Here is a 23,151-nt window from a genome sequence, read left to right as displayed (position 1 = left end):
AGGGTGGGCGCTCAAGCGCAGAAGAAATCGTTTTAAAGTCTTGCTAAGCTGCTGCGCCGAGTAGGATCAGTCATCATATAAGTCAAATAAATTCTTTTAAACATAATTTCTCAGTTTCCTTAGAAGAGATTGAAACAGGTTCTCTTCGTCTCAGATATGTTGTGTAGAAGAAAAAAAAAATCGAAGACCCGGAAGAGAAGCGAATTCGCAGAACACATGGACGAAAAAAAAACATAATTAAGTAATCAAATTAAAAAAAAAACACAATGATCATTCATGATGCAATATAATCAGGAATAATGAAAAAAGTGAAGAAATCAGCCTATCATCTCCAACACCTCCCTGTCATGCATCAAGCAACAATAACATTAAACACAATTTAATATGAAAAATATAAACAATAAGACCCAGAGGGAAAGAGGTAACAGTCCAAGAAAAAAACAAGGGCCTGACTACCCCAGTTCTTCAGGTCCATTTGCATCACTTACACTATTGTGAAGAGAAGCTCAGGCTCTAGGGTGTCAGCCGCCTGAACAACTATATTTCAAAAATAATAACAGTTTTAACTTTATGTTTAGATGTTAAAATCAACTGCAGTAAATTTACAGATCTCCTTACTCAAACGAATAAATTGAAAATTTAGCTTCATCGGAAACCCCTCACCTTTAGAGCTTCGAAAGCATAAAAATTCAAGGACATATCCACAGACAGCAACAGATTAAGCCCACAATTCAGTCATGAAAAGAGCCACTTCGGATATTAGATATATCTTTTGGATGGGCACGGATCATATCCCAAGTATTGATCCAACAATGTAATCCAAAAGGATTTAATAAGATTAAACAAAATGATCTAAAATTTTCATTTTTATGTGACAAATACAGAGTTTTAACAGGAAAAGATCAAGGAGGACCATTTATCACTAAGTAAAACCCAATATGATTAAAAAACTAATGAGTTTAAAAAGACTAAAGGTTAAATAGTAGCATGGCAAGATAGCGTAATTGAATTCTGCCAAACTATTCTTCTTCACGACCCGATGTGTGAAAGCAAACTTTGAAACTTCGGAAAAAATTCCCCGTTTTTCCCAGAAAAAAAAAATTCTCAGAAAAAATAAACCAACAAAATATGTTTATACCGTCTGTAGATAATAGATCGGATCTCAGAAAGTATAGCAGATAGAAAATTTCTGACTGTACCACTGCCACTTAGAACCACGTCATGGTTAGTAATATGTTGGACCACACTGTGTTTCCATTTAAAAATAAAACGAAATGAAAATATCGTAAAAAAGGGTATAAATATTTCAAACATAAAGCTTTACATCCGGAAGTCTTTATCAACCGAAAAAAAGCTAAGCTGAATTAAACACAACATATAAAGATATAAGAAAAAAAAAACACAAACGATAAAAAACTCGCATCTTATTACGCTTGAATTACATGTAAAAACTTACATCGTTTGTGTTTTGTTTTTTACTAATCTTTATAGGTTTTGTTTAATTTAGCTTAGTTTGTTTTTAATATATGAAGCCGGAATATTCGGACTTAGATTATTATCATAGGCAGCGCAATCGCGCTGCCTAAGTAAAGAACGATGTTGGCACAATGTTTTAATTTTTTTTTCATACCAGGGCACTTCGTATCGAAGGAGTTGTCGTAGAAACTTCGAAAAAGGCTCATTCAATTGGAAATTGGAGGGGCTTGAGCCCTTTTTAATAGTCAAAAGCGATTAGAAGGTAGCTAATACCCCTCCCACGCCCACCGTTTCACCAAACACATCCAATCAAAATTTTGAGATAGCCATTTTGTTCAGCGTAGTTGATTTCCAGATAGAAGTTATGTTTTTGAGGAGGACACTCCCCCGCAGCCTTCAGGGCAACGGTTGTAAATTAAGCCCTGGGGGCATATAAGGTTGTTTTTTTAGAAGGCGTTGTCGTAGAAACTCCAAAAAAGGCTCATTCGATTGGAAATTCAAAGGGCTAGTGCCCTTTTTCCAGATAGAAAATATGTTTCTGAGGAGGACACTCCCCCGCAATCCACGGGGCAGGGGTTTTAAGTTATCCCCTGAGGGCATATAAGAACAACGTTGGCACAATGTATTATCTATTATTTTTTTTTCTTTAGAGCAGGGCACGTTGTATCTAAGGAGTTGTCGTAAAAACTTCAAAAAGGGCTTATTCGATTGGAAATTAGAATGGCTTCAGCCCTCTTTAATTGCGAAAAGGGATTGGAGGGTAATTAGCATCTTTTCCACGACCAAATTGTCCCAAAACAAATCCAATATAAATTTTTAGATAGCCGTTATGTTCAACGTAGTTGATTTCTGAATAGAAATTGTTTTTTTGAGGAGCACACTCCCCCACAGCCTTCAGGGCAAGGGTTGTAAGTTATGCCCTGGGGGCATACAAGTTTTTTTTAGAAGGCGTTGTCGTAGAAACTTCAAAAAAGGCTCATTCGATTGGAAATTTAAAAGGCTACTGCCCTTTTTAAAAGTTAAAAGTGATTGGAAGGCAAATAACCCTCATCTCACGCCCACCATTTCCCCAAACACATCCAATCAAAATTTTGAGATAGCCATTTTATTCAACGTAGTTTTAAGTTATGTAAATTAGGTATTTGAGGATGACAACCGCCTCGCAGCCCTCAGGACAAGGGTTGTAAGTTATGTCCTGGGGGCATATAAGGTTTTAATAGAACGCGTTGTCGTAGAAACTTCAAAAAGGGCTCATTCGATTAGAAACTGAAATGGCTTGCATCCTTTTTTACAGTAAAAAGCAATTGAACGTCAAGTAGCACTCTTTTCGCGCCCACTATTTCATCAAACACATCTGTAGTAAAATTTGAGACATCCATTTTCTTCAACGCAGTTTAAAAATCAGAAAATTGTACCTTTAAGCAGGATACTCCCCCCACAGTCTTCAGGGCAAGGGTTATAAATTATTGCCCTGGGGGCATATAAGTTTTATTGAAATCTTTGTCGTAGGAACTTGAAAAAGGGCTCATTCGATTGGAAATTCAAAGGTCTAGTGCCCTTTTTAATAGTCAAAAGTGATTTGAGAGCAACTAACCCCCCTCTCTCGCCCACCTTTTCCCCAAACACATCCAATCCAATCCACTATTATGTCAAGGCCCATGAAGTACACATGCCCTGAGTGCAGACTTCGTGCCGCTAGTGGAACAGTGCAGTGCAGCCGGTGTCAACAGTGGTTTCATCCAAAATGTGCAGGCATTTCTATTGAGGAGAGAAAACAATGTGGTGAGTGGCTTTGTTTAAACTGCCAGTCCCCCCGTTCTTTGAATGAGGACCCCGAACCACCTTTAACACCACTTTTTCTACCCCCTGGCTCTAAACCACGCTCTACACCCAAGTCTGCCACAAAACCTACAACGCCAAAATCAGTTTAAAAAAATCAAGCTTCCCAAGTCCCCCCTTGTGTTGACTGTGTTAAACATATCCAGCAGCTGGCTGATCTCCGAGCTAAATACAATTCCCAGTTAGAGAAGAATTCAGAGCAAGAAGTAGCTATAGAAGATTTGAAAAAACAAGTTGATATTTTTCTCAATGACCAAAAAATTGGTAACGATATACTCCATGAACGCGATCTTGAAATTAAAAAATTAAGTGAAAATATCAACTCCCATAATTCCCACCGCCTCCTTATGGAAGATGAACTCTACAATCTAGAAAACAATCAAGTGACCCTTAAATCGAAAATCACCAAATTACAAGAGGACTTAAAAAAAAAACGAAGCAATTATTACTACACTAGGGGATAAATTACCAGAGTTCAGCAAATCCAGAATTAATTGCAGAGTATCCCATGAGAGCGTACAAATACCTACGTGTAGTATAACTACTGATGACGCCCTTGAGTTCGGGAATAGTCCAGTTACTCCCGGTTTTTCACATAAATTATCAGGTGATAATGAACTAAACAAAAGGATTAACAAGGTTATGGAGAAGTCATAACCAGACGATGACATTGTTATTATTTTTGAAAAAATTACGAAAGTGATGGATAAAAGGGAAATAAATATAAAAATAAGCAGAAAGGAAAATGTGATCTGCAAGCATTTTGATAGTGGTTTCTGCAAGTTTCGCAAACAATGCAAATTTCTATATATTTGTCGTCATTTTATTTCGGGAGTCTGTGTGTCTGATAAGCGTATTTTTGACCATGTTGATCTGTGTTTTGTTTTATCTTGTATTTATAAGTCGTGTATTTTTGCACATACATCTCCAGGGTTGGAGCATAGTTTTAAAACCAAACATTTTTTTGGGTGACATCAAAAGTATTCACGACCCCCCCCCCTCCCCTTGTTGGTGTTCCATTCGAATTTCATTCTTATCCCCCTGCATACCCGATACACAGCAGTATACCTCAGGAATCCATCCCTCGAAACAATCCTCCGCCCCAAGCACTTACGCGTGCCCAGCCAGTCCAACCCCCACAATCACTTCACTCAATTCGGACCATCCCCCCCCCCCTCACACATATTCCTCCCAAAAATCCACTTCCTTTCGACTCCGTTCTTCTCCGTGCGTCCAAGAAGTTACCGGCCGGTTCTGGACTCCCCCCGTTATTTGCCGAAGCAAACCCAACCCCTCCCCTCTCAGACACCCCCACCATACTTCCCTCCCTCAGCATCAGCTTGCCCCCCACCCCTCCATATAAAGAACACTCCCAATTTGACTTATTCCCAGATCACCAGGAAACCTTTCTCCCTTCCCTTGCACTTTATCCCCCCTGGCTACCCTTCCAGTGTGACTGGTTTAAGAATAAGCAGGTAGAACGATCCACTTGTAACACTTCCATGCAGAGTTTCTAAAACTTCAAATAGTTACCGCTGTTTAGAGTCTCTGCTAGTACCTGCGCAATTATATTTGAAAAAGACGGATTTGATCCCCCTGTCCCTTGTTCTCACTGTCCAAGTTTAGCCCCCGTCAAGAATTACATTAGAACCTCTGACCCCATCTGTGATATATAAGAAGGAAAGTATAAAAACGGTACCTTCACAAGTCGCTTTCGATTCCCCACACTTTTGTTGAGCAACGCCGAAAGCCCCAACTTTGAAAATCTTAATGAATTAGACACTCTTTCTAAAATATATAGATTAGATGTAATCGCTATTACTGAAGTTCAAGCTCAAAATTTGCACATGTTAAAGATTAACAATTTTTCTCAATTTATTAGACTCAGACCAGAAAACCATCCTCTGGGTAAGAAAAGTGGCGGAATTCTGTTCTTTGTCCGTAATGATTTATACCCAAGTGAAATCCCAATTCCGTGTCTTACTCCCTTTGATGAAATTATGTGGGTGTCTGTTCGACCTAAAGTCTTGCCACGTCCTATCAATTTAATTGTCCTGTGTTGTTTTTATTACTCCCCTAATCAGAAATCTGCTGACAAAACACATTTTATCGAAAAATTACATACAAGTACTGACTTTGTGCAGTCAAAATACCAAAATCCAGGAATTTTCCTAATGGGTGACGCAAACGATATAAGACTTGATTCTACATGTAACACTTTTAATTTAAAACAGGTCGTTAATGTCCCTACTACAAAAGGCAATACTACTCTTGATTTAATTTGCACTAATCTTTCTAAATTTTACAAACCCGTCTCCACTCTGCCCCCTTTAGGGGGTAGTTACCACTTTAGCCTTCTCCCATCTCTACTGGCTAAAGTTTAGCAGTCGTTATGTCGAGCTGAAACCGACTTTGGACCCCTCATTGGACCAAAACTAGTTCGCGTTTGCAGTTGGATGTATGTAGAAAATTGGCACACGCTGTATCACAAAAATGACGTTTACTGAATGAATTAATCTCTCAGAAGTCTATATAAGAAAGATTCTTGATCCTATTTTCATGAGAAAAAATTTCAAACGTGTTCTACAGATAAGTCTTATGTCACTGAGTCTTTAAAAAAACTTATAAGAAAAGAAATCAATTTTTTCAAAGCAGGTCGTATTACTGAGGCTAATAGTCTAAAGAAGTTCCTAAAGAAAAAAAATTAAGAAAAGCAGCTTCTAATTATTATAATAATAAAGTCAAAGGTCTATATTATAACAAGCCCAAGCAATGGTACAGAAAAATTAAAGAAATGTGCGAAAAAAGTCCTTCCGAAATTGATTTTCATCTCCCTGAACCCCCTAATAAGACTGCCAATGATCTGAACTTGTACCTTGCTTCCATCGTTCAAAGCCTCCCCCCTTTCGCTGGCTCAAGTCCAACTATTCCTCCCAATACTTCCTTCCCCTTTATTTCTCCCTCTGATGTTATAAATAAAATTCTTAAGCTTAGAAAATCAAGTATTTGTCCCTTGGACATCCCACTTGACTTAATTAAAGCCTTTTCGGACAAAATTGCGGAGCCTTTATCAAATATTTTCAACCACATCACAAAATTTGGTAAATTCCCAAGTTGCTGGAAACAAGGTTTTATAACACCTGGCTTGAAAAATGCACCAGTCTGACTTTCACTTCTGTTTTTTCCAAACTTTATGAAGGTTTCCTCTGTGACTGGCTTAAGGATAAATTTGTCCACGCATTGACACCCGGCAGTTTGGTAACTTAAAGAAAACTTCCACCACCCATTACCTTGTGCACTTAATGCATACCATCGTAAGTAACCTTGATAAACCAAATGTTTGGCTGAACCTTGTCTTAGTTGATTTCCAAAAGGCTTTTGACCTGGTTGACCACACCACCCTAATTCGTTCACTACTGGTTAACTTTAAACTTTATCCTCTGTTAGTAAATATTGTTATATCGTTTCTTTCAAATAGATCTCAAGTTGTTAAATACAAAAATATTTTCTCTAACCCCCTGCCTATATATTGTGGAATTCCTCAAGGAACCTTATTGGGACCACTATTATTTCTAGTCATTATTAACGATATTGGTAAGGAGTTCCTCCAAAGGTGGAAATACATGGATGACTTGTCGATCCTCGAAGTATGTCACAGGAATATTAAAAGTGATCCCATCGAAATCCTAACCCACATTTAAGATGAAGCAAAGAGCCTGAACATGAAAGTAAATTCCCCCAAATGAAATACAATGACGATCCATTTCTTGAAATCCACTCCAACTTTCTTTAACCCCATCCCCCCCATATATTTCTTTGTCTTCCTTTGAATTATTTGGGGTTACAATTTCCTCTAATTTAAAGTGGGATATCCACGTGAAAGTCATTGTCCGTAGAGCTAATACGTCCATGTCTCTCCTTAAGCCCTTGAATAAATTTAACGTCTCCCCCTTCCTATTCTTCAAGGATTTATGCTTCCTTTGTCTGCTCGCATCTCCAATATGCTTGTCCAGTTTGGCATCCTGGCATCTCCCGTGATGAATCAGATAAAATTGGATCTATTCAAAAAAGAGCCCTAAGAATAATCTTTAAAGAAACTTTGGTACCATATTCACTCCTTCTAAAAAAGTCCAAGCTGAAAACTCTTGAGCACAGGAGAGGAACGCTGTGCCTCCGTTTTGCAAAAAATGCAATAATAAACCCTCGCACGGAAAACATTTCCCCCAAAAGACACTCCGCATCCAGACACCGCCTGCCACGTACTGTTTCTGAACCCGTCCCTATCTTGTCCTCAATCCGTTGTTTAACCTCCAGATATGAAAAAACCTTTGTCCCCTTCCTTACTGATCAAATAAACCACTAGTTTTTTTTTTTTTTTTTTTTTTTTTTTTTTTTGTACTGGTGATACCCATACTTGTGTCTGTTTGGTTCTTCCGTTCCCTCCCCTTTCTATATACTCTCTTTTAAACCTTTTTAACACTATTTTTATCTCATTTTTTTTTTTTGGTTTTGTTTTAGTTTGTGCCTTTTTAACTGCCTTACATAATATAAATATCTTATCTTATCATATCAATAAAAAATTTTAGATAGCCATTTTGTTCAGTGTGGTTGATTTTCAGGTAGAAATTATGTTTTTGAGGAGGACACTCCCCCACAGCCCTCGGGGCAAGGATTGTGAGTTATGCCCTGGGGGGCATATAAGGTTTTTATAGAACGCGTTGTCGTTGAAACTTCAAAAAAGGCTCATTCGATTGGAAATTGAAATGGCTACTGCCCTTTTTAATAGTAGAAAGTGATTGGAAGGCAACTAACACCCTTCCCACGCCCACCATTTCCCCAAACATATCCAATCAAAATTTTGAGATAGCCATTTTGTTCCACGCAGTTTAAAGTTCAGGAAATTATACCTTTGAGGAAGACACTCCCCCCACAGTCTTCGGGGCAACCGTTATAAGTTATGCCCTGGGGGCATATAAGGTTTTTATTGAAATCTTTGTCACAGAAACTTGAAAAAGGGCTCATTCGATTGGAAATTCAAAGGACTAGTGCCCTTTTTAATAGTCGAAAGTGATTTGAGGGCAACTAATCCCCCTCTCACGCCCACCTTTTCCCAAAACACATCCAATCAAAATTTTTAGATAGCCATTTTATCCAACATAGTTTAAATTTTTAGGAATTAGATCTTCAAGGATGACAACCCATCCCCCCCACAGCCCTCATGGCAACGGTTGTAACTGCTGCCCTGGGACCATGTAATGTTTTTACAGAAAGCTACGTTGTAAAGACATCAAAAAGGGCCCATTCAACTGATAATTAAAAGGGCTAGTGCCTTTTTAAGCGTCGAAAGTGAGTGAAGGGCAACTAACCCCCCTCTCACGCCCACCCTTTCCCCGAACACATCCAATCAAAATTTTGAGATATCCATTTTGTTCAATGTAGTAGAAACTTCAGGAGATTAGGTATTTTAGGATAATAACCCCCTCAGAGCCCTCAATGCAAGGGTTGTAAGTTATGCCCTGGGGGCATATAAGGTTTATATAGAAAGTTGTTGTAGAAATTTCAAAAGGGGCTCATTTGTTTGGAAATTGAAATGACCCTTTTTAATAGTCGAAAGTGAATGGAGAGTAATTGACCCCCCTCTCACACCCACCATTTCCCAAACACGTTCAATCAAAGTTTAGAGATAGCCATTTTGTTCAACGTAGTTGAAAGTTCTGGAAATTATGTATTTAAGGATCACAAACCCCCCAGAGTCCCCAGGGCAAAGGTTGTAAGTTAAGATTAAATCAAAATGCACTGTGTTAATGCTAATTCTCAATACGGCATCTCAGCAGTATCCCAAGAACGACCGAGGGTATTATATTCAAACTTTCGGGGCTGCTTCTGCTCTTAAAATTTAACCAAATCAAAGTAGCGTAAGTGTATGCAAGCTATCAAAGAAAGTAAATAGATTTTTTTTGCAAATGGTATCAAGTTTACTGTTTCAGGTCAACTAGAGAAGTATGAAACTAAATTAAACACTACTATTTGTGTCCAGATTTTTAAAAGGGTGCATCTTGTTAAAAATTGCTGAACAATTTTCTCCAGCATACAAATAGCAGGCAAAACTATAAAGTCTTTAAAAAAAAGAAAAAGATTTAAACTATTATTTTCTTTTTCCCTGAAAAGACTATGTCAATATAAAACAAACAGAAATTAATTAAAAAAACTTTTTCCACAGAATAAGTTTTTCAAAGAAAACGAAAGAACACCATTGAACAAAAAATAACGAAAAATAAAATCAAATAATCTAACAGGCGTGAAACTACCACAAATCAGCATGGATAAATAAATGAAACTCAATACGAAAAGAAGTTACAATAAATAACTAAGTCTAACTCAAAACGAGGAGTTATTAACATGAGTAGAGCTCAAAACCCATATGCCTTCCCAAGGCCAGAACATAATTTGCACTTTACTGAAAAAAATACAAATGGAATGTGCATTGTCAGTTTAATATACATATTCTGATATTTGTTAATCAAGATGTTAATATTATTTGATTTATTACAGTTATAAAAGTAAAAACATAAAAGTAAAAGACATTTTACGTTTTTGAAAAATTTTCAAGGTCAGGACCCCCCCCCTATTCGTCTGTCACCTTGTAAAACTTAGCATCTTCGTTTTTCAATTTGTGGAAAAGTCACATAATAGTGATTTGCTTTTCATATCTGTAACGAATAGATTTGTTAAATAAGTATTCTACAGCCTATTTTCTTCCCCTCTTAAGTTTTGGTAGCGAAACACCAATGTAAATACCCTGTGAATACTATTTCGTATCTCCGAAAATGTAGAATAAGGGGAAATCCATTCTAACACAAAATCGCATTTTTTAATTTCACAAAATTAAATTGAAGCGATAAAATTTTTTGGCAGAGGACGGCCGCATCACCATGACCTTTCCTTGGAACGCTTAGCCAATACCACCGTACTTAACATGAATTAATAATTTATAAGAAATTTATAAAGTATAGTATATTTACACACTTCTTTATAAGAAAGTTTAGTATGGTACTTGAATCATTCCTTTTGGTGGCTATTGACACCTAAATGGATTTAATGATTCAACTAATACTATATCTTCTGAGAGCTGATTCCTTAGACTGGTTACTCTCTAGCTAAAGAAATAGCTTCTTTTTCAAGTCGTACGGTGATTCCTTAGATGTCCCCTAGTCTTCTGATACTTTGAGGGGAGGTCGAGGAAGGGTAGAAAAACAGGAAGGGTACTTTTAGATAGTTTGTTAATAGAATAATATCTTCCAGTTATATTTGGCAAGTGTGCGATGGATCTTTAGGTGGCAAAGACATAGTTCATAAAACATTTGCTAAGACACACTTAAAATGGTTCCTCTTCGTTCCTATATAAACGTTGCTCTTTAATTTCGTTTGAAAAAAAAAAGCTTTTTTAAAGCATTTCATTTCTGCGTGTTTCAACATCACAGCCAGGGTGATCTTAAATGCATCACGTCAAGTAACGGACTGTACTGACTTCAGTAAAAAGAAAAAAGAATTAAATGTTTATGAAATTGAGCTCACTCATTTTTCTTGTCAGATCATAACAACAAGCACCTAACACCATGTTAAATGCCAAATCTCCCATCTATATCTCCTTAAATTGATTCAAATTCAAGGACCACGAAACAGACATAGGGAGGGACCGAAAGCCCAGCCCCTTCTTCAGAAGGGTTTTTTCTGTAATATTTCAGACAACACAGAGAGAGTAAATGTTATGGGCACTACTTCTACCTCCTTACTTTTATTTAACCTCACATCTTTACTTGTAATTCTTTTTTTATGTTATATATTTTTATCTTGCTATACATTTTTGGTTCATTTCAGTCAGATCTTGACCACCACTTCGTATTAGTCTGTATTTTAATTTGGGATTCAATTGATATGTTGTGCATTTAATAGTAAAACCAAAATTCGGGCAGTATTTTGATTTATTTTTTTTAAAACCCTGTTCAACAATAGTACGTTACACTAAAGCTGTCAATGTCAAGGTATAAATGAATGAAGTTCAGATTCGATGAGAAACGAGTATGTCAAATCGATCCAATTTGAAACGCCACAGATTTTCTTTTTCCTTATATGATCTATATCACGGTAAGTTTTTTAGTGCTTGTCGCTTATTTTATATTCTTACATACACTCTACACATAATCTTATTATATTATCTATCAATTATTGTGTTAGTTAAGTAGTTCTTTTGCTCTTTCTTTTTCGTCATCTTTGCTCTATTAAATTTGTATCATAACGGGTATAAATAAATTACCTTTTTTTACACAGAATTTATGTGGATAGAGTATAAAATTCAGTTTTCAAAGAAAATCCTATCAAAACCTCACTGGACATGAATTTATTAATATTAATTCAATTAATTTCAATAAAGTGAAAAAAAAAAATCTTACTGAATAAAAATAACAATATTTTACTTTTTATTTAGTTTTTTCTCTGTTTGTTTATATACTTCTATTAATTTTATATCCCTACAATACTATCACTAAAATTTCGGCCTTTCCTACCATTTTATCTGCTTTTAAATCCCTCCAAACACTTCAAAATAAATCAATGAGGATTCTTTTCATAATGATTGTACTACATCAGTTAAACATCTTTGCGAGATTTGCGGGATTTTTCTTTACACCAACTGAATTTAATTTCTATTTCTGATATTAGCCATGGCTATTCGTACGGTATGTTGCCTTTGAATTTTTCTGGGATGTTCCCAACTTAATCCCGCTACCATAATTACCCGAAGGCTCGGTTTTACATGAAATTTTTTGCTTGAATCATTAGATTTTTCAAGTGAAACTAGTTGAACATCGAAAACGTGTTTCAGCATTCGTCATACTGGGCGAAAAATCTGGAACTCAATTCCTGCTAAAATCCAGGAGCATTCTGATAAACGGTTGTTTCAGAGGTTGCTGAAAAATTATCTGAAATTTGAATTTGTAGGGGAATACTTCAAATTCTTATGTTTTTTGTTTGATAAGTTAGTTAAGGTGGCTTTCATTATGGTTTATGTTTAATTTGATTAAACAATGTTTTCAATTCTGTTTAATTAGAATTGAAAATACGTGGACTGTGTTTCAAGAATATATCTATATTTGTATAATAAATATGTTCTAATCTAATCCAAAAGAGTTTAAATTTTATTTTCCATAGAAGATATCTAAAATGAAGAACAACTTCAAAACAAACTGCAGGTAAAGACATCGTTTCATGGCTTCTAGTTTTTTTTTTGTATTTTTTTTTAATGAGTTTTAAATATCTTACCGAGTAAAAAAGAATATAATTTTTCTTGGTTGGCTCTTCAACAACATTGAAGAAAACGAAAATCATCATTACAGCAAAGATACCAGAGACGAAAGTTTCAGGCAGGTCTACACAGCCAGCCTTATTTCTTTGTACTAAGAGCCAAGTATACATCAACAACCAGTGAAGAACGCACACAACTCCAATCCATAAAGGAAAAAGCGAGGCCAAGAATCCAATTGCCATTATTCGTGAGCCTTAAATAAAGTTTGTGAATAAATACACAAGTTTACGAATATAAATAAATACAAAATGTAAACAAATGTATATACAATAAATACAAATGTTTTTGAACTTAAGCAAATTATATTCATATTTATACAAAATATATGTATTTATTAACAATTATTTAGTAGAGACTTCTCAATTATTAAAAATTATTTAATTATTAGTTATTTTAATTAATTAATTATTAATTACTTAATATAACACAAATGATCAATTATTACAAATTATTTCATTACTAAAAAATTATTTTTACTGCAAAAATTATATTTATACAAAAACAAAACACAAATGTTTATGAATAGATACACAAAATGAATTATACCCTAATGAAGCAGAATTGGAAGTTTTTATTTTTGTTTAGGACAAAGATGACACATCTTCTTTTTAAATATTTTGACTTACTTGACTTAACTTAAGTCCCGCCCGGCCTTTGTGGTTGCTTTTTTGGGGGGGGGGGGGTCCTTCTCTTCTGGAAATTCAATGAATATGGAGGCAATATTCTGATCGGCCTGGCACTAGATGGATTGTATATGATTTGGATTAAATATAATTTGTAATTTACTTTAAAAAATTCAAAATGAATTTACTGAAAAAAATGTGCATTGTCAGTTTAATATACATATGCTGATATTTATTCCTTAAAATCTTAATTAATTTTTGTTTTCTTAAAGTTATGAGTGAAAACATTTAAAAGATATTTTTTTCAGTAAAGTATAAATTATATTCTGGCTTTTAGAAAGCATAGGGTTTAGAACCCTACTCAGATTAATTTCTGCTCGTTTTGAGTGTGACTTATTTTAATTTCTGTTTGTTTTGGGTTTCATTTATTTATTGATACTGATTTGTGATAGTTGTATGCTTGGTAAATTATTTGATTCTATTATTGGTTTAATGGAGTTCTTTACTTTGTTTTGAAAAACTTATTTGTGCAAAAAGTTTTTTGATTAATTTCTGCTCGTTTTATATTGACATAGTCTTTTTCAGGAAGAAAGACTGAGCCTCTTCTGACGTTAAAGAACCATTGCTTCCATAAAAACCTTTAATACCCCCTGGTAAAAACTTACAACCCTTGCCCCTAAACTCTGGGGTTTGTTTCAACCCCAAAAGCCTTGTTATATGATAATTCGACTATTTTGAATAGAATGGCTATCTCAAAATTTCTATTTGACACATTTCGGGACAATATGAAGTGTGTGTAGGGGTGAGAGGGTAGCTGCCCTCTGATTACTTTGACTCTTAAAAAGAACACTAGAGCGTCTGATTAGAAATCAAATGAGCCCCCTTTAAAGTTTATATGACCAGACTTTCTATAAAAACTCTATTTGTCCCCAGGGCACAACTCTTAACCCTTGCCCTGAGGGCTCGGGGATTTGTTATCCTCAAAGACATAATTTCCAGACCTTTCTGATAGGCTTAACAAAATGGCTATATACAAATTTTGATTTGAAGTGTTTGGGGAAATGAGGGGAGACATTTGCCCTCTGATTACTTTTCACTAATAAAAAAGGAAAGACTTTACTTAGGGCTCAACTGGGTAAGTGCGTTTAGAACCTTTGCCGGCGGTACTGTTCATAATAGCGTTACACGTTCAAAAGGGTAAACCTCATAGCCATATCTCTGACTGTGATGGGGGGAGGATTATACCTCTTAAAGATATAATTTCCAGACCTTCCCACTACGTTGAACATAATGGTAATATCAAAATGTTGATCGGAAATGTTTGGGAAATGATGGGCGTTGGGGGAGGGGGGAATTCTCATTCTGATTACTTTCAACTATTAAAAGGGCAATAGCCCTCTCAAATTCCAATCGAAAGAGCCCTTTTTGAAGTTTTTACGACATCACTTTCTATGCCCCCAGGGAATAACTTAAAACCTTAGCCCTGAGGGCTGTTGGGGGTTGTCATACTCAAAAACATAATTTCCAGACCCTTCAACCACGTTTAGCAAAATTGCTATATAAAAATGTTGATCGGAAGTGTTTGGGGAAATGATGGGTATGGGGGGGGGGGAATTAACCCTTCGATCGCTTTTGACTATTAATAAGGACACTAGCCCTCTCAATTTCCCAACTGAATGAGTCCTTTTTGAAGTTTCTACGACAACACTGGCAAAAACCTAATTTCCAGAACTTTTAACTACATTGAACAAAATGTCTATCCCAAAATTTTGATTGGATCTGCTTGAGGAAATGGTGGGCTTGAGAGGGGCGTTATTTGCCCTCCAATCACTTTCGAATATTAAATAGGGCACTAGTGCTATCAATTTTCAAACGAATCAGCCCCTTTTAAAGTTTCTACGATAAAACTTTCTATAGAACCTTATATGCCCCCAGGGCATAACTTACAACCCTTGCACTGAGGGTTATAGGGAGAGTGTCATCCTCTAACACATTACTTCTGTACTTTTCATCTACGATAAATAATATGGCTTTCTCAAATTTTTATCGGATGTTTTTGGGGAAATGGTGGGCGTGTGAGGGGTGTTATTTTTCCTCCAATCACTTTTGACTATTAAAAAGGCACTAGCCCTTCGAAGTTTTCATTACAACGCTCTAAAAAAAATTATATGCCCCCAGGGCATAATTTACAACCCTTGCCCTGAGGGGTTTGGGGGGGGGAAGGTATTATCATTTTGATAGACATACTATCCAGAAGATTTAACTGTTTTGAAAAAAATGGCTGTGTATGCATTTTGTTGGGACTTAGTTGGACAACAGGTAGCTGTAAGAAGGGTGCTAGCTTGTCTTCACTCAGTTTCGACTAGCCTTTTAAAAACGGCATTAGCCCTTTCAATTTCCAACGGAATGAGCCTTTTTTGAAGTTTCTACGACAACATTTTCTATAAAAAAAACCTTATATACCCACAGGGTATAACTTACTACCTTAGCCCTAAGGGCTCTGAGCGGAGTGTCTTCCTCAAAAACCTAATTTTCAAAACTCTCATCTATATTGAACAAAATGGCTATCTCAAAATGTTAATTGAATGTGTTTGGAGAAGTGGTGAGCTTGTGAGGGGGGCTTGTTGCCCTCCAATCACTTTCGACTACTAAAAAGGGCACTAGCCCTTTCAGTTTCCAATCGAATGAGCCCTTTTGAAGTCTCTACGAAAATTCTTTCTACAAAAACCTTATATGCCCCCAGGGTATAACTTACAACCCTTGCCCTGAGGGGTTTAGGGTGGTTGTCATCCTCAAAGACCAAACTTCCAGAACTTTCAACTACGTTGAACAAAATGGTTATCTAAAATTTTTAATTGCATGTTTGGGGAAATGGTGGGCGTGAGGGGGAGGGGGCTAGTTGCTCGCCATTCACTTTTGACAATTGAAAAGGGTACTAGCCCTTTCAATTTCCAATCAAATGAGCCCTTTTTAAGTTTCTACGTCAACACTTTCTATAAAACTTTATGTGCCCCCAAGGTATAACTTACAACCCTTGCCCTGAGGGTTTTGAGGGAGTTATCATCCTAAAAGACCTAATTTCCAGAACTTTCAACTACGTTGAACAAAATGAATATCTTAATATTTTGATTGGATGTGTTTGGGGAAATGGTGGGCGTGAGACGGGGGTAAGTTGGACTCCAATAAGTATTAAAAAGGGCACTAGCCCTTTCAATTTTCAATCGAATGGTCCCTTTTTGAAGTTTTACGACAACGCTTTCTATAAAAACCTCATATGCCCCCAAGGCATAATTTACAACCGTTGCCTTGAGGGCAGTGGGGGTTGTCATTCTCAGAGACCTAATTTCCGGAACCTTCAGTTACGTTGAAAAAATGGCTATCTCAGACTTTTGATTGTATTTGTTTGGGGAAATGGTGGGCGTGAGAGGGGGGCAAGTTGCCCTCCAATGACTTTCGATTATTAAGAAGGCCATTAGCCATTTCAATTTCAAATGGAATGAGACCTTTTCGAAGTTTCTATGATAACGTTGTTATAAAAACCTTATATGACCACAGGGCATAACTTACAACCCTTACCCTGAGGGCTGTGGGGGGGGGGGGGTGTTATCCTTAAAGACCTAATTTCCAAAACTTTCAATTACGTTGAACAAAATGGCTATCTAAAAGATTTGATTGTATGTGTTTGGGGAAAAGGTGGGCGTGAGAGGGGGTTAGTTGCCCTCCAATCACTTTCGACTACTAAAAAGGGCACTAGCCCTTTCAGTTTCCAATCGAATGAGCCTTTTTAAAGTCTCTACGAAAATTCTTTCTACAAAAACCTTATATGCCCCCAGGGTATAACTTACAACCCTTGCCCTGAGGGGTTTAGGGGGTTTGTCATCCTCAAAATCATAATTCCAGAACTTTCAACTACGTTGAACTAAATGGCTGTCTCAAAATTTTAATTGAATGTGTTTGGGGAAATGGTGGGCGTGTGGGGTAGTTGCTCGCCATTCACTTTCAACTATTGAAAAGGGCACTAGCCCTTTCAATTTCCAATCAAATGAGCCCTTTTTAAGTTTCTACGTCAACACTTTCTATAAAACTTTATGTGCCCCCAAGGTATAACTAACTACCCTTGCCCTGAGGGCTCTAAAGGGATTGTCATTCTAAGAGACCTAAATTCCAGAATTTTTAACTACGTTGAACAAAATGAATATCTCAAAATTTTGATTGGATGTGTTTGGGGAAATGGTGGGTGTGTGAGGAGAGTTAGTTGCCCTCCAATCACTTTTGACTATTAAAAAGGGCACTAGCCCTTTGAATTTCCAATCGAAAAAACCTTTTTAAGTTTCTACGACAACACTTTCTATAAAATCTTATATTCCCCCATGGCATAACTTACAACCCTTGCCCTGAGGGCTATGGGGGAGTGTCCTCCTCAAAAACATAATTTATATTTGGAAATCAACTACGCTGAACAAAATGGCTATCTCAAAATTTTGATTGGATGTGCTTGGGGAAATGGTGGGCGTGGATGGGGTGTTAGTTTCCTTCCAATCACTTTCGATTATTAAAAAGGGCACTATCCACTCCAATTTCCAATCGAATGAGCCCTTTTCGAAGTTTCTACGACAACTTCTTCGATACGAAGTGCCCTGGTCTAGCCCCAAAAAATAAATAGTACTTTGTGCCAACATTGTTCTTTACTTAGGCAGCGCGATTGCGCTGCCTATGGTACCCGGGTCAATGTAGGTAATCCCCGCTATGTGGCGGAAGCATTTAGTCTAAAACGAGGATAATCTTCGTCCATCAGCTGCCTTTATTGACTAGATTTCACTTGAGTATAAAGCGATGGGAGATATTAGAGTTAAAGAGACGGACCTTCAAATAGGTCGACAGTACTTTGTTTTTCCAGCTTGGTAGTAGGCCCTTGAAGCTCTAACTAGTCAAGTCTTTGCTTGATGGATTTTGAGTGATCATTGTTAGCACTAATGAGGCTGCATAGGTAGATGAAGGAATCGACGTTTTAAACTAGCTCTTCTTTAACTGTTATCCACAAAGTTCTTGGCGCAGAGTCTCTAGATACCCGCATGATCTTGGTTTTGGCTGTATTAATGATCATCTTGAAGGATTCAGTCGCTGACACCAGTTCATCAATGCTTCATTGATGAAGGTGTTCTAGGCTAATAATTTTCACAACATCATCTACGTATGCCAGTTTGTCAATTGATTTCCCACCAATTAGACAAACTGGCAAATCATTTAGACTATTCATACTAAGTAAATAATATTTTCCTACAGTAGCGGCACTCACAAGGGACAAAGACAGGCCAAAATTATCTTATGTATTTCGTTGTCTGAGAAGGTGATGTAAGACTTACGTTCCCTGTGCAAATTTTTGCAATGGTACTTCTCAGCAGTCCTACAAATTTAATGCTATAACATAAGACGAACAACTTGCTATCAATCGATAGCTGAGATTCTGCTATACACATCTACCAAGCTGTATTTTTGAAACTTGCACTGCATTTTTTCAGATTGAAAGAAATATGGGAACACTTGAAAAGGGAAAATTTCCCTATTTTTAAGTAAGTTTAGATCCTTTCACAAGAAATGTCCTACCAATATCATAGCTCTGGCTCAGTGAATGGGCAGATAAGAAACTAGTAAATCCAACAATATAACTAAATTTCCATTCGGTGAAAAACATCTTTTTAAAATAAAAAATACTAATATAGTAAAAGAAATATTTCATTTGAAAGACTAACTGTATATGGAAATGTCCAAATAATATATATATATATATATATATATATATATATATATATATATATATATATATATATATATATATATATATATATATATATATATATATATATATATATATATATATATATATATATATATATATATATATATATATATATATATATATATATATATATATATATATATATATATATATATATGTATATATATATAAGCAGATACGATCTGTACCAATTTCTTATATTGAAATTAGAAACCTACACCTTATTTTGAACCCTACACCTCGCTTAATGGAGCCCAAGGGTTCAATGAACCATTAAGTTCTGATTATCTGACCAAGTCCAGATAATTTTGTACAGAATAAAACAAATTCTGTGAAGCAAAAAAAAATAGCGAACAAATTCCGTCTAGCACAGAGATATGGTTGAAGCTGGTATGTTTAGGGCTGAAGAACAAATTCGAAAAGTCTTAATAGAAACACTCCTAGAGAAAATGAGCATAAAGAATTCTAATCCAAGATACAATGCAAATATGTTTTAACAACTATACTTATGTTATCATTGGAACTCGTTACTTCAACCAATAGGCGCAAGGCGAGTCGACGAAGGAAAAAAATAAATAACAACATATTTATGCCTAAAGTTATTTTCCCAAATAAGGTTACTTGGGAGTTAATTTCGATATAGCACTTAAGTTGCAAAGGAGGTATCTACAGTAGTGTTTATAACAGAAATGGCTGCCAAACATCCTTTCATTTTATAGTACACTTGGCCCCTACAAAAGGAGGACTAAGGAGGCTTCGTGCCTTAAGCAGAATTATAAGAAAATTCTACCTCTAATATAAAACAGAAGCAAATCAAACAATACGCAAAAGGATACATTCTATTTTGCCAGGTGAAAATTGCTGTCAGCGATTTAAATTTCAACTCTTGTCAATCTTTCTTTAGATCTACAGGAATTCACGACCAAACACCAAAATTATGCCAAATATTGTACCAACATGAAAAGCAGAAAAATTAAGAGACCAAAATAATTATGTTACAAAAATTGCAAAATAATATAGTTTTTTTTTTCAAACCGGCATTTTTCTTCTAAAAAGACGGGCCACGGCATCTCAGCTGCAATTATGGATTTTCTTTGGTACTACAAGAGAACACAAACTGCTTAGAAAAGGAAAAGAATACATGCAAAAAGCCCTTCGTACTCTTAGGGGAAATCATGCAGCATACCTTTCGTACACGACAGTTTAGACTTTTCCTTTGCATCTAAACTTGACATCCGACCCTTGATTAAAAGTGGCTTCACATTAGCATTCCGTATTGTAATCTGCTTATAGTATGTAAAATGGTCTATGATTGGTCAGCTAAAAATAATTCACCAATAAGAATCCAGTTTACATTCTTAGGGACCTTATGTACACCAATGTCACAGCCTTACTTAGCCAACGCAAAACCACCATAACTATACAAGTTTACAATCAAAATTTACTCTTTTTTCTTTCACTTATACGAACCTGAGAGAAATTACAGAATAGGCTTAAACAGACTTACCAACAAGGCAAAGCTGCGAGAGAAAATGCACAATGGTCCCTCCTAAAGATATATTTCTTTTATTCTCATACTGCAGTCGTACCGATCTTGCAAACGCAGTCATAGTCCAGCTTATGCTACACAGACTTGTTGTGATCGATAATATCTGGAATGCAACTGTAAGATTGATAAATAAATGAGTTAAAACGAAATTTCTTGTCCTGTTTCATAGAGAATCAGCCAATTACATCGAATCTTCATCAACAATCTTGAGCTGACGCAATAAACAAGACGGGAAAACTAAGCGGAAAACCTATACGTTGAAATAGGGTAAACAAGATTTCTGGCAACACTAGACTGGGTATTCGGCCACCCAGGTTGGGCCTCTTGGACCTAAAACGCTGCAGTGTTTTCAGCAAAGCTCTCAATTTAGTACAAGATACAAGATAACTTTTAGAGAAGACAGCCTGCTTTTAATCTATATTATTTTCCGCATTTTTTAACTTTGAATCTTGCTTTGTACTTCAGTCAAGGGAATAGTTTGTTCTTTTAAGGTAAACAATGTTTGAACAAGTCTAAAAGCCAGTATAAAAACCCTTACACCCTTACAACATAGATAAATATGGCAAAGAAACTGCTAAAATATTAAAAAAAAGAGAAATATACAGTTCTAAGGAATGAAGCCTTTCTCAAAATAGATCTTCAATTAACCGCTAGATTATGTGCTAAAATGTAAATAGCAAGGTAGATTATTTTAAATTCCAATTTCACCGACACACGGACAATGTAGATTATTTTAAATTCCAATTTCACTGATAAAAAGGCAATCAAAAGTGAGAATCCATATTCTGAATGAAAAGACCTTACAGAGAGCAGGAGACTTGCCACAGGAGGGGAAAAGGGGGCTAGACAATGCGTAAAGCTCCTAAAAATTTTTAAGCAAAAATTTCCGTCAAACGGACCATTCCTATTTCATTATGATATTTTTCGTCATGTTTGCCCCTTTTAACAAACAAATACCCATTAGAGTTATTTCGTGTCATGATTTGGCATTTCATATGTTACGTGAGCTTAAAAATATGTAAACTTTTTGGTTAAAATAATTGCATTTCAACTGCTACTTTATACTTATGTTGAATTCTAGCAGTCCTAGACAGAGCATAAAGACAATTTTGGTGAAATTTCGAGATGAAGAAAATGTCATTGTTTAGTAATACCCCCTTTTGGAAATTAATCTAGCTTAAGATAGCCTGACTATCTTTCAACAAGATTATGAGTTAAAAAAGCAAGCTATATCCAAATTGCAGGCCTTTCCGACAATTTTTCAGCTTTGATGACCAAATATTTTTTTCTAACTGAAAAAGGATCTTTCGACCAATTTTCGCATTCGTGATATGGTTCCTAAGCATGTAAAAAGTCATGGTAAAATAACGTTGTATGCACTATAAATATAGGATATTTCAAATTCGAATGGTATATACCGCAGAGGCGGGCACAAATACAAAGGAGTCCCCCTCCCCCCCCCCAAAACAACAAGAAAAAAGAGACCAAAAACATTACATGATACATTATTCTTTTAACAATTTACCACCAAATATAGATTATGGATTAACTTGTCTAAAATATAGAACATAATATAACTACTCCAATAATAGTTAGCTAGATTCAAAATTTAGACCCTCCAAAAGAAAAAATATGTATCTGTGCCTGCAAAGTGACATTTACCTTTTTTTACCTCATAAATTAGTTCATGAGCCCTTGGGTGTTTAGAAGAGCCACCCACCCACCCTATTGCACGTCTTGTTACACCATATCTGCTTGAGAATAGCATGTAAGGACCGGTTTTCACAAAAAAATACCGACGAGCTTAGTAGGCTGAATCCTAGTCCCTTACCAAATCCCTGCTTGAAAAAAAAGGACAAAAATCAATACACTGTTTTCCCAAAAGTGTAAAGAAGGGTTAACAGTTTTGCGACCAAATTGGTCATAAGGGATGAAAACACAGCAATCAATAACAACAAAAAGTAAGTACTTACATCTGATTTGGTTCTTCCTTGTTGCATTAAGTACAATGTAAATTTGGAGCAAAAGTTGAGGAGCAGCCTCTGTGTAGCTTTCTACTAAACGTAATAAGGTTATGTCTGCATCTTCGTAAATGTAGAGTTGATAGAATTGTCGGCGTTCTTTTTGGTCTCCTCTCTTCATTGCTTTCCGACTCATCACCCCATAGCGAAGAGCTTCAATATATCTGAAATTGTATAAGACAATAAGCTCCAACAGCTTAATTATAACAATTCAACTAAAAACTTGAATTTTAAAGGAAGAAATAGGTTCCTAAAATTGTTCCACGAGAATCCTTTAGGAAGATTATGGGGAAGGTGTGTTAAACACTTTTGTTTGACAAAACAGTCTTTTTAGTATTAGACCTTTAATTTCACAGACACAGTCTCTAACAACCTAGATGAGCTTTGTTTGTTTGTAAGTAAAATGCAAATATTACTGTTAAATCTGTATAGCAATTATTCTCTGAAGCTGAAGCTCCGTCTGTTCAACAGCAATGTATAATCCA

At 35.9% G+C, this 23,151-nt stretch overlaps 1 protein-coding gene across 1 annotated transcript in view; it reads right to left on the bottom strand.

Moving 5' to 3' along the window:
* The window catches only part of LOC148950897 (XK-related protein 6-like), a 44,352-nt gene that overhangs the window by 5,555 nt on the left and 15,646 nt on the right, over positions 1-23,151 (bottom strand). The window contains exons 4-6 of the mRNA XM_089090504.1: positions 22,619-22,830; positions 20,604-20,759; positions 12,634-12,869 (exon numbers count right to left, since the gene is read on the bottom strand). Of these exons, the coding sequence (XP_088946630.1) occupies positions 12,634-12,869; positions 20,604-20,759; positions 22,619-22,830 (604 nt within the window). The remainder of the gene's footprint in view (positions 1-12,633; positions 12,870-20,603; positions 20,760-22,618; positions 22,831-23,151) is intronic.

The sequence above is a fragment of the Artemia sp. Qi Xiang Cuo genome, chromosome 6, assembly GCF_049724085.1.
Source record: "Artemia sp. Qi Xiang Cuo chromosome 6, ASM4972408v1, whole genome shotgun sequence".
Classification (NCBI taxonomy): Eukaryota; Metazoa; Arthropoda; class Branchiopoda; order Anostraca; family Artemiidae; genus Artemia; species Artemia sp. Qi Xiang Cuo.
The sequence above is the reverse complement of the archived record's forward strand: the minus strand, read 5'-3'. Positions and strand labels throughout refer to the sequence as shown.